Raw genomic sequence first — 15713 nt, 5'->3', positions numbered from 1 at the left:
TCAAAAATTATTTTTGATGTACCTACTAGTACTAGGTATGTTATTTTAAATTATATGCATTAGTAGGTTTTTAGTTAACTCAGTGCTTTAAGCTCAGATATTAATAATGTTGACATTCTACAAATGCCTACTTTGTATAATGCCTATACACGTAAAATATCTTATCAAAATTTTAAATAAGCAATTCCCTCATAAATGCCTTTTAGATAATTTTGGTTGTTTCATAACTAAAGCCAATCTATGTATTCTAAAATCAAATTATTTGTTATAATTATATTTCAGTGTGATAACTACATAAGAAAAACAATATATTTATTCTTTCATAAAAATTGTACAAAATTAGCAATGGTTTTACCATGTGAAAGAGTGTAAGAATTGTAAAAATTTTTTTTATATAACCTAATTTGGGTGTGGTATGACGAATTATAGCATAGGTAAATTATAATGTGCAACACATTTATTAATAATTAATCTTTTTTGTATTTCATTAGTTTTATGTTAACGGTACCTTATCATGTATTATGATTTTACAGTATTGAGGAATGAAGGAAATATTAAAATCTGTAACGACTATAATAATGAAAGAAATATTTTATAAAATTGTTGGACAATTGACTGCTAATATTATATTGCTGATATAAATTTGTATACATCCATCAGTTTGGTGAATAATCTGATCTATTTTTACACAAAATTAATGCTGTAATTATTCTTTTCGGCATTGATAAAGTAAATATTTGATTCTAATAAACTGTAATATATTATATTTTAAGGGTTTGATTGTTCTAGAGCAATGTTATTGATACCATGAATAAATCTAATCTTTAGTTGAGCGAAGTCAAGTTGAGGTTTTGATGCTATTAGGTGAAAAAAACATAGATTGTCAAATGTCCAATAAGCGACTAACAGTACAAATGCATTTTATCATAATAAAAAAAAGAGAATTCCAATACTTTTCATGATTGTTTATTATGTCAATTGAAATATTTGAATGGTGTCGGAAAAAACCCTTTTGAATTGATCGAGCTGGAGTAAAGTTTTGATGAAATGGGTACAGCTGGAATTGAACATGTTAACAAGTCCTGTATGCTCATCATTGGACAAATCTTAAATCTAAGTGTATATAACTTAAGATTCACTTAGTAAATTATTATTTACATATCTTATTATGCTAAGCTCAAATAACAAATCTTAGTACTAAGTCAATAATCAAAGATAGCATACTAAATTCACAATTAATTGGAAAATTATCAGATTTAAAAATAGACACAGAGTAAGAATCTGAGTAGGATGGTGACTTATTTAGTAAATATAATAATCAATATAATATTAAAATTGATTTACTTAAATTTGTACTTTAGCTGAGATGTTTGAAGGAGATTTTAATTTTCTCAAGACTATTGACAAAGTAAGAAAGTTAAAAGAATAAATTTCTGCAATGTCCGACAAAGAAAGAAAAGATGTTGCTGAAAAGACATTGACAGAATGTTGGAAAGAGTTTTTTAGAGATGATGTAGATCTTTAAGTATTATTTATTACAATAGTGGAATTAAAAGTATTATGAAAACTATTAAATATATACTGTGTTTATTTTAGAATCATACAAATTATCAATATAATTTATTTGTCTAATCTACAAATTGGATTATCTTGTACCATTTGTAAGTTAACCCTAGGCCCAACTAGATCTCTAATATTGTTAATGCCATATTTAATCATAGTTGGTCTCTCTAACGATAATCCCCAAGCTATAACATTTACTTTTTCTGGTAATCCCATCGGTAACAGCATTTCAGGACGAAACATTCCAGAATTGCCAATTTCAATCCATTTTTTGAGTCCTTGATGATAACAAAATATTTCCATGCTAGGTTCTGTGTATGGATTGTAAGCAGGTTTAAATTTAATTTCAGTCATTCCTAATCGTTCAAAAAATGTGTGAAGAACACCAATCAAATCTCCCAAGGTTAAATTGTAATCGGCTATTACTCCTTCCACTTGATGAAACTCTGCCAAATGAGTAGCATCCAAAGTCTCATTTCGGAATACTCTGTCGATACTAAAGTACTTAGTTGGTTTAAAATCCTTAGCTAAGCCATACAACATACGAGCACTTACAGCTGTAGTATGAGTTCTCAAGACATTTTTCTTAGCTTCGTCTAAAGACCAATCGTAGCCATATCCTTGAGAACCATAGCCACCTTTAGAATGTACTGTTTTTACCTTGTTTAAATATTCTTGAGGAAAGTTTTCACTAGTTTGAGGGTTGTCCAAAAAAAAAGTATCATGTGAGTCTCTTGCTGGATGTTGTTGAGGTTGGAATAATGCATCAAAATTCCAAAATGAACTTTCAACAAAATTATTTGTTGGCATTTCAGTAAAACCCATTTCAAGAAATATTTGACGAAAGTCTGAGCGAACTTTCAATAAAGGATGTAAGCAACCAGCAGATTGTGGCTGCCCTAAGGCTTCAAAATTGTAAGACTTGAATGGAGTTGATTTCCATGAACCAGATAATATCATTTCTGTAGTTAATTCAGTTTCTAATTTTACAATAGATGTTGTAAATTCTGGACCCTTACCTGAAAAAAAATAATACAATTAATATATTAAAGAACAATGAATACCTGAGTAACTACCTAATGTAAAACTTTTTACGACAACTTCGCGAATAAGTTTTCGTTTTTTGTAATCCAACTTATCAGATTCAGAAATTTGATCATGAGATGCTTTCAGTTCCATCAAATCATTTTTAACCTTATCAAAGACTGAATCGACTTTTTTCATCACTTTGTTTGCTGCTCGATCAATGACTATCCAACCCTTTGACATTGCCTGGCTGAATCCAATTTTTGCATTTGGTATTGACATTAACTCCTTTTGAGGTATCCCATCAGATGGAATAGCGTTAAATAGGTTTACCTCATAACTACCATTCAATAAGATGGATTCTCCTTCGTCTGTAAGTTCCCAATATTTGCTTGTTACTGGATCAGCAGTAATAATATTTCCCAATGCCAATATGCTATTAACAACACCAATTATTTTTTGATGATCAATATTGTTTTCTTTACTTAAGTCCCATGTGTTAATGGAGCATTTAATATCCAAAAGATTTAACAACTGTTCTGAATCCATAATTATACAGCGTTAAGAAACTAGTAATTAATTTAACGTTGTGTCTAGTTGTCTACTCTACTGTGTATATTAATATTAAATATTAATAATATTATAGTATATTATATCATGATAATATAATCAGGTATGTCAGCAACCACGATGTATGTATGTATATTACATCGGATGTAAAGAAGATTAGGACAATATGACACCGGTTCGTTCTCGTATCTTTCAGTGGTACAATATTGACAATTGACGCAAAAAATCGCGGCAGTTGGGTAGTTCAGAATTGATCACCAGAGTACGCTACCATTCGCACGAAGGCCGACTTTTATACGAGTCGTAATGTAGATTATTTATATTGTTATTCAAATGTCAATAATGTGCATGCCAACATAATATTTTTTATGTTGTATTGTATAGATTATTAAAATATACAATTGTTTTGGAATCGTGTATCAATATTATTATGTGGTATTCAGCCACAGGCCTATGCGACTCCCCACCAACCAATAAACACAAATCAGTAATGCTCTGCTCTTATTGTCGGGTCCCGCTCTAGTAGTAATTTATATTTTAATAAGTTTTTACTCCTTAAACATTATTACTGTTATTTTGTTATAATAGTAATTATTATTTAAAAGTATAAAACCTAAAAATGAATATACTAAATTCTTATAAAGGCTATAAAAGTATAAAACATTATGAAATTATTAAAAATACAAAGTATCAACATTTAAAATATCCAGAATGGCTGTGAATTTAATGCACTTACAAACTATTAAGTATGCACTAAAATCTGACAAAATATGCATAAAAATATACTCTAAATAAGATTTGATGTTTGAACTACAAATAGGTAAGTCGAAACAAATTTTGGCCGAATCCATTTTTTTATATGGTGTAGCAAAAAAAACATGCAAATGCATTAAATTCACAGCCCTGCTTATAACTATAAATAATTATTGCTAATTATTACTTGTAAAGCTAATTATATAATTATATGAATTATAATATACAAAACTACTGGTATGTTCATTTTTGCTTACTTTTACTGTTCTATTAGATTTTATATCCATAATATCTTTTGTTTTAATAGACTCTTTACAAAAATGTGACTGGCATAATGTATCCCCAATTTTTAAAATTTTACCTATAACTACTTCCCAACTTTTCAACCGATCTTGTGTTACACGAAATGTAGGTACACCGGTGGTGGTACAATTACATAAAGAACATTTTCATGTCATTTTTATAAAGTATATAGGTAGTACTTTAGTACTTAAGTAGTTAGTACTTTTAGACCTTCAAAAGGACAATGTGCCAATAACGTGGATCTGTATATTTTGGCGGTATTTTACGGTCATAGGCTTATAGATTATTTAATCTATTCTGTGTTATTACTAGGGCTAAGATTTATATGCAATAAAAAATTGTAAAATATGCATTTTATTTACCAAAATATGCAAAAATATGCAAAAACAATTTTTTTTTTATTATTTATTATAATTCATAATTTTTTATTACTTATTATTAGCTCATATTATTACATTAAGTATTAGTTGAATTAGGCGTAACTTGGCACTTTCACTTTGAACTTTCGGCATACTGGACACTGTTATTAAAACCATTCAAATTATTAAGTATAAACGTCTGCACATTTACGCAACACACGACGTACCAATACAATTTTTCTGTGCTATCTCACTGTATAACAATGTGTATTGTGTAATTCTACCAGTCGTCCGACCAACGATAAGGTAACGAACAGATATTATCTGACCTAAGATAAAATAGGTAGTATTTATGCTATATATTTACAAAATTCAACGGATAAACCAAAAACTGTCGGTTTAATGATGTAGTGAAGTACCATTTAAAATTAGCTTATGAAAATTAAAAATGATAGTTAAAAAATCTATGAATATGCAATTATAATATACATTATGCCCAAAATATGCAAAAATATGCCAAAAAAAATTGGTCCTATTTAAACGAGAATAAGCCAAATCGTGGATAAATCTGACAATCAATCAATTTGGACTAAAGGAAAAAAGCATTCAAATGCATATAAATCCTAGCCCTAGTTATTTACTATGAGCAAAATAATGCCCATAGCCCACGGTCTTAATTAAGTCGACAACCATCAAAATAATAATATTATTGTACTTGGCCGGTAGATGGCGCCACCAGAGCGGGACACGTCAATAAGAGCTTCATAACCGGGGATTAGTAAGTTGCCCCAGACCTAATAATCTAAAAGCCGGATTCCCACAACTGGTGTACTTGCCAAAAACGCCAATAATTGTACATTTGACCAATTGACCAGTGCACGAATATGGTGCTCATACGTCTGGCGTACTTGACAAGTACGCCAATACTGGAGCGTCTGGAGCACTAGTGCAAGTAGCCAAGTACACTGTTGTCTGTTCCCATTGCTGGCTATTATACGAACCGGTCGTGGGGTCAATAGTACAAGTATATTGGCCGTTCCTTTGACTTGTGTCACAATGTCACATTTACCGACAATCGCCGGGAACGACACCAGTGACAAATAATTGTACAAGTATGGCGATCCGACGGCATGGCAAGTAACCACCAGTGCCAAATACACCAGTCGTGGGAATCCGGCTTAAGGCCGTGTTCAGCCATATCAAATATCAATCATATCATACAAATATATTGATTTAAATAAAAAAGATATTTATATATTCATTTATTAATTGATATTAATTCATATATTATGTACAAAAATGGAATTAGTAAATAGGTACAATATTGTACAATAGGTATTGGTATTAGGTACTGGTACTATATAGTTCAAATTGCTAATAAAAGTTCAAATATACATATACTGCTACTACCTACTAACCCAAGTCCCAAGTAGGTACACCCAAATACCCAAACAAAAAATCTTAATTATAATATTTATGTAGGTACCCGTATAATACATAAGAAAAAAAAATTAAACATCAAGTATGATGTAGAGAAGATAGATCTACAATAGAGAATTGAATATATATTAATATACAATTATCTATATTCTTCTCTACATCGTGTCAGCAACTTTGTATGGCACACAAGATGGCGGTCGGTGTGCGCCAGTTATCAGTTGTCATAAAATAGTAAAACACTATTAAATAATATTAGATTCTAAGCAGATATTGATGTTTTTTTTTTTTGATTTTACATTTTTTATACCTATAACATAATTTATCAACTTAAGATTTTAAGTTATTTTATCATTCCGTATGGTGTATATCTTAAATCTTGTATTAGAACTAGCATAATAATTTTATTCCTTTAATTTTAAAAATCATACTTTAATTCATAATTATTATATTGTAACATTTACGATTGATATAACTGAATTATTGTTTTTTTAGATTTTTATAAAATGACCATATTTTTTGTAAAATGCAAAAATGTAACCGGAAAGTTTAATTATATTACAAGAACAATTTTGATGCAAGTAGTTTATTTTTTATAATTCAATATAATTTTGTTAAATTAATTTGAAACGTAATAACTTTTTTAAAAATATAATCGAGAATTTGCTTATGAGTATATTTCTTAAATTATTTACTTACCATATTTTGTATTACGTTTAATTAGCATAATTTTTTTCAGACATTTCCGAAATACCAGACACCCTTTTTTTCGTAATATAAACGACGCTGCCGTAACTGATTGTGTATTACGTCGACAGCGTCGCCATCATTTATTACCTAAAAAAAATATAAAACCACACACCCTGTACTAAACCACAAGATTTATAACAAAATATCTGAAATCTTCTTAACACCAAACAATAATTCCAGTAAATATAAATAAATATAAGTACACAAAATATACTAGATAACCATTAGATTTTATAATAAATTTTACAATAGTTTTAATTATGTTTTCGATGGTCACTTTCTTATACCAATGCATTATAAAAAAAATATTAAAATATGTGTGATTGGTATTGGTACATATTTTTCACATCAAACATTGATAGTAGATATAAAATGTAGCAACTAACATAACCATTTTTATGATAGTTAAGATTTTAAGTGAGTTATGAGCATTCTAATTTATGCTAGTTTATGCACGTGAACTTGAAGACAATTTGTACCATTTTAAAATACGCCCACTTACAAACACAGATAATTCTCATGGAAGTTTCATTAGAGGTCAAATCATTTTAATGTTTAAAATAATAAATCTACACAAGATCTGCAGAATATAAATTTTCTATGTTACCCACTTGTAAGAAAGATTTAACAAATGTCAGTGCTCACTGTTGATCTTTCAAAAATTAATTCAAAATAATAATGCAAGTCAATTTAAATTGTTGAATACTAGGATGAACTATTACAGTTTTAGATAACTTTAATCTTTATGGGTGTCTAAGTCAAGTATTTTCACACATATAATGCACCACTAGCTAACATGCTGCCAGTTTCCATTTGTATACATTTCCACTCAATACAATACACTACTTCACCAATATACCTTTACTATTTGTTATAAATTGAACACCTCATAGAAGGCCATACTATCCTCAAATCAAATAAATTGTACAACTGAATAAATATACTATTTACCAATAAAATAGAAATTGTATATCTGTGTATTAAAGTCAATTTTTAAACAGTAGTAAGATAATTAGGTAGACATTTTCTTAAGAATTCAGTGAATAAAAACTAAAAAGATAATAGAAATTGATAGGATTAACAATTTCAAAAGGTTTACAAACATAAAAAAACAAAATATAGTATTAACTATTAAGAATGTATTATCAATTTGTGTATCCAGAACACCACAGACATAAATGCATCAAACTTTTAAGTAGACCACATATTTGACATTAATTATTGTTTGAAGTTATTTGTAGGTTTTACATTTAAATGGAAAACAAAAAATTAACTTAGTTGTCCACAATTAGCGACAATGATCTTTTTGGTAGTTTTACCACTCTGAGTACCATAGGACTCGATTTTCTTGACAACATCCATACCATCAACAATAGCACCAAAAACAACATGTTTGGTGTCCAACCAGGATGTCTTTACAGTGGTGATGAAAAATTGACTACCATTTGTATTGGCTCCAGCATTGGCCATTGACAAGATACCTGAAATACATTTATTTGTTGAATTATTATAAATTACCTAAAAATCAAATAATCAATTATGTTAATAGTGAAGGGATCAACTACTTATCATACTCTAACTTGCTATCTTTACAAATTTCAAAAACTATCGTTTTAAAAAGGTTAGAATAGGCGTGCAAGTACCAAAATAGAAAAGAAAAAAATGTAAAAAGTGTAGTTTAGTTCCAATGCGTTCTTTTTCTCGAAATGCTTGTATAGGTTATGTTAGGCAACAAAATCTTTGCACAAGTTAACTAAATTTTATAATACAAAAATTGTATATATGGACGTTATACAATAAGATAGCTTAAATATATTAGGTCAAATTATGCACAACTTACAGCTGGTAAATTCATGATAAAATGAATACAATTAAAAGAAACTCACCGGGGCCAGTATGTTTCAATGTAAAGTTCTCATCTTCAAATTTGTTTCCATAGATAGATTTTCCTCCAGTACCATTATGGTTGGTAAAATCACCACCTTGGCACATGAAATTGGGAATGACACGATGGAAAATGCTTCCTTTATATCCAAAACCTTTTTCACCAGTACACAAAGCACGGAAGTTTTCAGCTGTTTTAGGTACAACATCACTACGGAGCTGAAAAGTATATTAATAATCAGACAAATAGCAAGTAGACTTGTTGTATTGAATACCATTTAAATAGATTTAAGTTATTAAAAAAATATTATAATAGAATTAATATTTTTTTTTTTTTTGATAGGTACATAGAACAACATCAAGTCAAAATAAATATTGAAAGCATCAGCTACTTAAATGTTTGAAAAACATTCACACAAAAAAAAAAATTCTTATCTAGGATTTAAATTTAAACAGTAGTAAAAAAGTGGAAGTAATGAGTAAAAACAAGTAGGTAAGAAGGCTTTAAAAATTTACGCCAATGGTTTTGTACCATAAAGGCCATGTAATCTCAATCTAAATTAGATTCTTTTAGTATAAATCTATCAATTTAAGCGAGTTATCAGTACTTGGACAATGTACATGCTTACAGTCATTCGATTTTTATAGTGTAAAACACGTGATTTAGGTCCAGACCAACAACAGATGACATTAGTCCACGATAAAAAAATAAAGGGCTAAAGGGGAGCAATGACGAACGCGTACTTGTTCGATATCAAAAGACCTATCTCGTTTATGGATGACTTACGTATTTCCAGTTTGTCGAATAAGGGGAACACTAGAAATAATCAATAATGGCGTCATCAGACATGATTTCAATCATTTCGAGAGAGTTCGGTAATCACTATCGAGGTATGTTCGGCGCTAACCAAACGTCGGTAACAAGAACGTTCGACGAAAAAATTCTTAAGAGATCGAATGCAGAGAGAACAATTATGGATTTCGATACTCCAGTCATGGTAAGGCGTCAGGACAGAGAAAAAGGAAATCCGACGTGAAACGAACGTATCCAACCGTAGAGTGGAGAAAAATTGGAACGCGTTCAGGGAAGTTTGGGAACGGGAAGATACAATCTGTGGCGTCTCCACTTACCTCAATCGTGATGCGGCCTAATGCCTCGCCGTCGGCAGCCATGTCGAAGTACACTTTTGGCAAACTCATTTTGGTTGTTGCTGATTTCGATTTTGTCGAATACAATAGGAATGAAGAGAGACCTCCGGCGTACGAGTGATTCGGAGCGGAGCAGTATTGGAATTGCCGGCGGGTGAACAAGCGAAACGTGGTGGACGCCATTATGATGCTCTCGTCCGGTTTTCGAGGTTATGCGGCCCACAGAAGCTACGACGTCCAAAGAGAATAGAAACTCGTTAGCGAGTGGCGACCATACGCACGCTAACCGTAATGCAGTATTGCAGTGTTTCCCAGCCTTTTTTTAATCAACGCCCCTTTTAGATTTTAAAAATCTCACACTGCCCCGCCCCCAATCAATTTTTTTAAATGATATACGTTTTATTTTTTAATAAGCTATTTAATTTAAGACAAAATATCATTTTATATAATTTAACATTTTAACGCTACAATTTAGTTAATTTTAATTTTAAATTTAAGACCTAACCTAACGTCAAGTACCTGTCAAGATAATTATTTTGATATTATTTAAGTGTCTATAAATATTATACCTACATAATTCTGTGGATTACATTAGGTATTTTATTCTACGCAGTTGTACATTTCATTACAATCATTTATAAACAAAAAAAAAATAAAATGATAAATGAGCGCCCCCTTTAAAATGAAAAATGCCCACAAGGGGGCGGTAGCGCCCACGTTGGGAATCATTGTCGTAATGTATGTTCGTAAATCGTCTGGATTTCAGGCCAGCGCGCCGCTCCGGGGTCACCGCGTTTGCGTATGTCGATAAGACGATAATAGACGGTAATATTTTTAAACATTCAATGTCGTCATCACTTCATCAGCCATCGATTATTCCACTTCCAAAGCCGGCAATTAGGCGATTATAGTGATTACTTATTTACTTCATTACTTGCCACTTGGTTCTTGTAACTTGTAAGTATATGTATCCAACACAAGACAGTATATATTATATTTATAACCAAGTTATGATCAATCTCATCTCTCATCCATTCATCGTATTAAATTTAATAGTATTTACCCTCGATCTTGATTCTATACCAGAATACCAGTGCTCCAATTTTTTTGTCCGGAATTCACGATCATGCGTATATGGTATATACATTTAGGTACTAAATACTGCTTTTCTGGCTCAACGACAAATATTGCTACTATGAAACATAAGCATTGCCGATATAAATAGTAAATTGTAATCAGTGGCGTAGCAAGGGTATGGCGAACTGTGCCTACGCCAGGGGCGCAAATAGATCAACTATTGGACAAGAGAGACTCACAAGCATGGAACTTTTATCCATAGAACATGGATTTTCTAGACAAATTTCATATGACGAAATCATCGATGAATTCTCTAGCCTTAAAGCAAGAAAAGAAAATTATTATGTTTAATTTGTAATAATACCTTAGTATTTATAATATGCTATACCTGATAGCTATAACTATTATTTTAGTAGTTACGTTCGCAGTTCGCTATTTAAGTTTAAAACAATAAGTAGGCAAGTAACTGTAAACTGCGGCAAAATTACTGATATACTGTGGCCCTCATATTTTTTCCTTATTAATTGTTCCGGATGGACTACATTCCCCAATACCCTTCTACTTATTTAGTAAAACAGCGTATTTAACAGAATGTTTAAGCACATCGTATATTCGTATGGTAAGAATGACCAGTTAGGAATTTAAGACAGCGTCCCTACTTACCTAGCAATGTCAAGTAAATAGAAAAAAGTAATTTCATACAATAAAATTTATAAATGTAATCTTTCATGATTATTCAATATTGCAACAATTAGGCACTAATAACACTGTCAACGGTCAGTCGATATTGATACTAATATTGGTGGTATTTGTATTAAATATAAAAATAATTAAGTTTAAAAAATTCCAATAAAATTGCCTATCTAAAACTCCTTAAATATCACATTTTCAAGAGAAAGAAAGTTTTTCTGGTTTTTTTTTTTTTAAACCTTTTTCTTTGACATCGGTACCTGTACCATCGAGTGTACGCTGTACACATTACCATTTAGTGTGAAATAATAAATTTCAGTTAAGTTAAATTGATCTATTGGCTATTAATTATCCAGATGAAATGTATTAACATTGTATTCATAGACTTATTCACTTATCAATATTGTGTGATTTGGATAATTTTAAATCAAAATAATGTTATACATAAACAGTTAAAATCTTAAAATAAATATCAGTTTTATTTTTAAACTATCATAGTTGACCTAAAATTTCTAAAAAAAAATTTCAGTTTGTATCACACTGCGAAAAAGTCAACAATAAACATATTTTTATGATATCCTAATTGATAAAAATGAGTTTAATAATAAATAAAATATATCTCATCGAACATCATAATATAGACTTACTAATTACTAATGGAGTATATATCAAATAATATTGTACACCACATCATGCAATACACATAACATAAATATTGCATGTGATATACACCACAACACTCAAATATGAAATATACATGCATATTTTTAATTTTATATGCATTCAATGTTTTGAAACCTACTATACAGCATTATGTATAATTTTATTTGTAATCTTTAAAGAATTTGATTTATTGATCTGAACTATATCCATATAGAGTTATTAGAGGTAGCAATTGCTATCTGCTCCCAGGCTTAATTAATCTGCTTATAATTGAATTTAAGACATTATTCCAATGCTTGCTAGTTTACTACTCCATGACTTTACTTAAATTGATTCCCTGTACTAAAATACTTTATTAAAAAAATTTAGAGAACAAATCAGCAGATATTTTTACATAATATTTAAATAAAATGTATGTTACTTCATCAAATATTGATAAAAAATTGCAAAAACATATTTATAATTTATCTTACTTGTTTTTAACTTTGATGGCTTAGCATATACTCAATTTTTCAACTTTATGTAAGTTTCAAGTATAAATTATATTACAACCAACTAATTACTATTTTCATTGATCATATATACAACATAATATATAATACATGTAAATTAAAATTATTAATAAATAATTCTGACAATTAAAAGCTAGTTAAATAATTTATTTTATTTTATTTTAATTTATTACTCATCAGGATACTTACATTTAAATAATTGATGTAGTTGGATTTCATAGTTTATTTAATTAAGAAATAAAATAATTCAACATAAGTTTTTTTTAATCGCTATTTATTATTCTTTTTTTAGCCACTGTTGTAACACTAGATGAAAAACATATCAAAGAGAACTAGTTAATAACTGTTAATGGTTTTTTTCTTCATCTAAAAATTATCATCAGCTTGTTATAATTTTCTAAACAATTCAAGATATCCATACATAAGATTAAAATAAAAATAGGAGAAAATTAATTATAAAATAATAAAAAAGATGGAATGTTTGTAATTCCTGAATAAAGTTAACATACAATTCAGCATATTTTTAAATTAAAATGTTAATAACAGAATAAGAGTAAAAAAGCCTTAAATTTCTCCACAATTAGCGACAACAATTTTCTTTTTGGTCTCTCCAGTATCAGTTCCATAACTCTCTAATTTTTTCACCACATCCATACCTTCGGTAACAGATCCAAAAACAACATGTTTACCATCTAACCATGTAGTCTTGACTGTAGTGATGAAAAATTGACTACCATTGGTATTTGGACCAGCATTAGCCATTGATAAAATACCTATAAAATTAAAACTGCATATTAGCTTATTTACTTGTAATAAAATAATCAATATAAATTCATACCAGGTCCAGTATGTTTAAGGGTAAAGTTTTCATCGCCAAATTTGGCACCATAGATGGATTTGCCTCCAGTGCCATTATGATTGGTAAAGTCACCTCCTTGGCACATAAAGTTTGGGATGACACGGTGGAAAACACTACCTTTATAGCCGTAACCTTTTTCTCCAGTACATAAGACACGGAAATTTTCAGCAGTTTTTGGCACTATGTCTTTTCGTAACTATAACAAAAAATAAAATAATTTAATAAAAGCTAAAACAAAATAGGCATAATTCTAAAATTTATAAAACTGTAATGACAATTATTTATTTTTTAAATAGAAAATATTAATAATAAAAAAAAAACAAATAGGAAATATCGTCACAAAGCAACTTTTGTTGAGCAATTCAGTTTGGTATACAATATATTATGCCTAAGCCTAAAAAGTTATGGTATACTGGTATACAGATAACAATATTAAAAAAAAATCTATAACTATAATTCGGGTCATTAACATATATAAAGATTCGAAATTATTATTCACAAAAAATAAATATACAATAACACGTTACACGTCATATATATTAATATAATTTATTTCTCAGGTAAATCGTAAATGATAACAGTTCCAATTTACATTTAATACTAATTCCACATTTTTTTAACCGAACTTTATTTTCCAGTACTTTTTGATAGTCAAACAAATAAATATTTACATAGGTGTTTGAAAAAAGAACATAACCATTTACCGGTACGTATTGTATCTCAATTGGAAAAATTATATATAATTTATATTATAAGACATTGTACAAGTCATATCGTGAACACATGCCTAAGTGGCTTACCTCCTTGGCTTAAATACATAGTAATATTTTGCATTGGATATTTCTGAACGTTTCTCGGAATAAATTTAATGACTATAACGAAACTGTGGGGGGGGGGGGTCCGCACTCCATATATGTAGAGCCATTTAAATGATGAGCGCTAAAGCTAAACACTGAATAAAACCTCGTCGAAAAACGAGTGACGCTAAGTAATAAACTAATAACCAATAATCTAATGCGGGAAGATAAGGCAACATCTTTTTTCCGTTTTGGTCATGTTGTATTGCTTGAAGCGTGTACGCCAAGTGCTAAGTAGTAAGTTGTGCGTACAACGTGAAGGGCCTTCACAAGTCATAAACTCATAATCATAAAGTAGGAACGGCGAGATTATGACGGAAGTGTAAGTGCCAGGCTATCCAAAATATTTGGTATCGATTTGACCTTAAAATATGCATTGGAGATACAGAATATTTGAAAAGAAAACTTCATAACAAAAATGTTGTTAAGAATATAGGTTTATTTTAATTTCTGGAACGAAAATCCATCTTAATTATACCACTTCACCACCGCCCGCCTCCCACACAAAAAACCAACCAGACTGAACATGTTTGTGAAAACGACGCCAAATAAAGACAAAATAATGGGTGGCAATCGAATCACATCTACCATATACCAAGCGCCGCGCCCACTCCCAAAAATGAAAAACGTTTGATTTGATACGATTTTTTTAAATACGTCATCGCAAATGTCAAGAATATAGGAGATTTACGATGGCCGGCTCCTCAACTCTTCAGCCCGAAAAAAAACGTCAAAAGTGTTGTGGGTGCTAATGCTTGTACGTAGCCCGCCCATAGATAACATTATTTAATATTATTGTCGGCGTAGTCGTGTACCGACGCTTTTACTACTTACTTCGATGATGATCCTGCCGGCCGGTTGTCCATCAACGGTCATGTCGAAAAACACTTTAGGGTTGGCCATTGCACCAGTGGGCGGCTGTGTTGTCTGTACCGAAGAGGCGTCGTTAGGAATTTGGAGAGCAACCGAAAGCGGTAGAAAGAACAAAATGTGACGACGGAACTGAGAACGTTGAGCGTACTGTAGTACTGTGTGCAGCCTGCTGCCGCTGCGTGAGGCTAATAGGCAATAGCTATTATATAGCAGTATTAGCTATTAATGTTTGAAGTTTAAACCTTTAAACGCGGTAATGCGGGACGACCGGTGGTTCAAAAATCGTCGTCAGACTATCGAATATCGATGTTCTCGATAGTTGCAGGCTTGCAGCCTAACCTACGGAAGACCTCGTAAAACTCGTGACGATAATCGACAATAGTTTATT

General features: G+C 30.4%; 3 protein-coding genes across 3 annotated transcripts; all 3 read right to left on the bottom strand.

Moving 5' to 3' along the window:
- Window positions 1–950: 950 nt before the first annotated feature.
- alpha-PheRS (phenylalanine--tRNA ligase alpha subunit) lies at window positions 951–3225 on the bottom strand. Its single transcript, XM_015510436.2, has 2 exons — window positions 2640–3225; window positions 951–2582 (listed from the first exon to the last, which is right to left on the bottom strand). The coding sequence occupies exons 1-2, from the start codon at window positions 3136–3138 to the stop codon at window positions 1621–1623; spliced, it is 1461 nt and encodes a 486-aa protein (XP_015365922.2). The 5' UTR covers window positions 3139–3225; the 3' UTR covers window positions 951–1620.
- A 4655-nt stretch (window positions 3226–7880) lies between these two features.
- LOC107163153 (peptidyl-prolyl cis-trans isomerase-like) lies at window positions 7881–10016 on the bottom strand. The gene is made up of 3 exons (XM_089229223.1): window positions 9777–10016; window positions 8648–8864; window positions 7881–8242 (listed from the first exon to the last, which is right to left on the bottom strand). The coding sequence occupies exons 1-3, from the start codon at window positions 9975–9977 to the stop codon at window positions 8031–8033; spliced, it is 630 nt and encodes a 209-aa protein (XP_089085349.1). The 5' UTR covers window positions 9978–10016; the 3' UTR covers window positions 7881–8030.
- Window positions 10017–13200: 3184 nt separating this feature from the next.
- On the bottom strand, window positions 13201–15600 carry LOC107170734 (peptidyl-prolyl cis-trans isomerase-like). Its single transcript, XM_089228856.1, has 3 exons — window positions 15287–15600; window positions 13575–13791; window positions 13201–13509 (listed from the first exon to the last, which is right to left on the bottom strand). Exons 1-3 carry the CDS (start codon window positions 15353–15355, stop codon window positions 13301–13303), a joined length of 495 nt encoding a protein of 164 aa, XP_089084982.1. The 5' UTR covers window positions 15356–15600; the 3' UTR covers window positions 13201–13300.
- Window positions 15601–15713: the final 113 nt, after the last annotated feature.

Source organism: Diuraphis noxia, unplaced genomic scaffold (genome assembly GCF_037042655.1).
Source record: "Diuraphis noxia isolate RWA-SAM2 unplaced genomic scaffold, SU_Dnox_SAM2 contig0005, whole genome shotgun sequence".
NCBI classification, from domain to species: domain Eukaryota; kingdom Metazoa; phylum Arthropoda; class Insecta; order Hemiptera; family Aphididae; genus Diuraphis; species Diuraphis noxia.
This window is presented reverse-complemented; position numbering and strand designations above follow the sequence as displayed.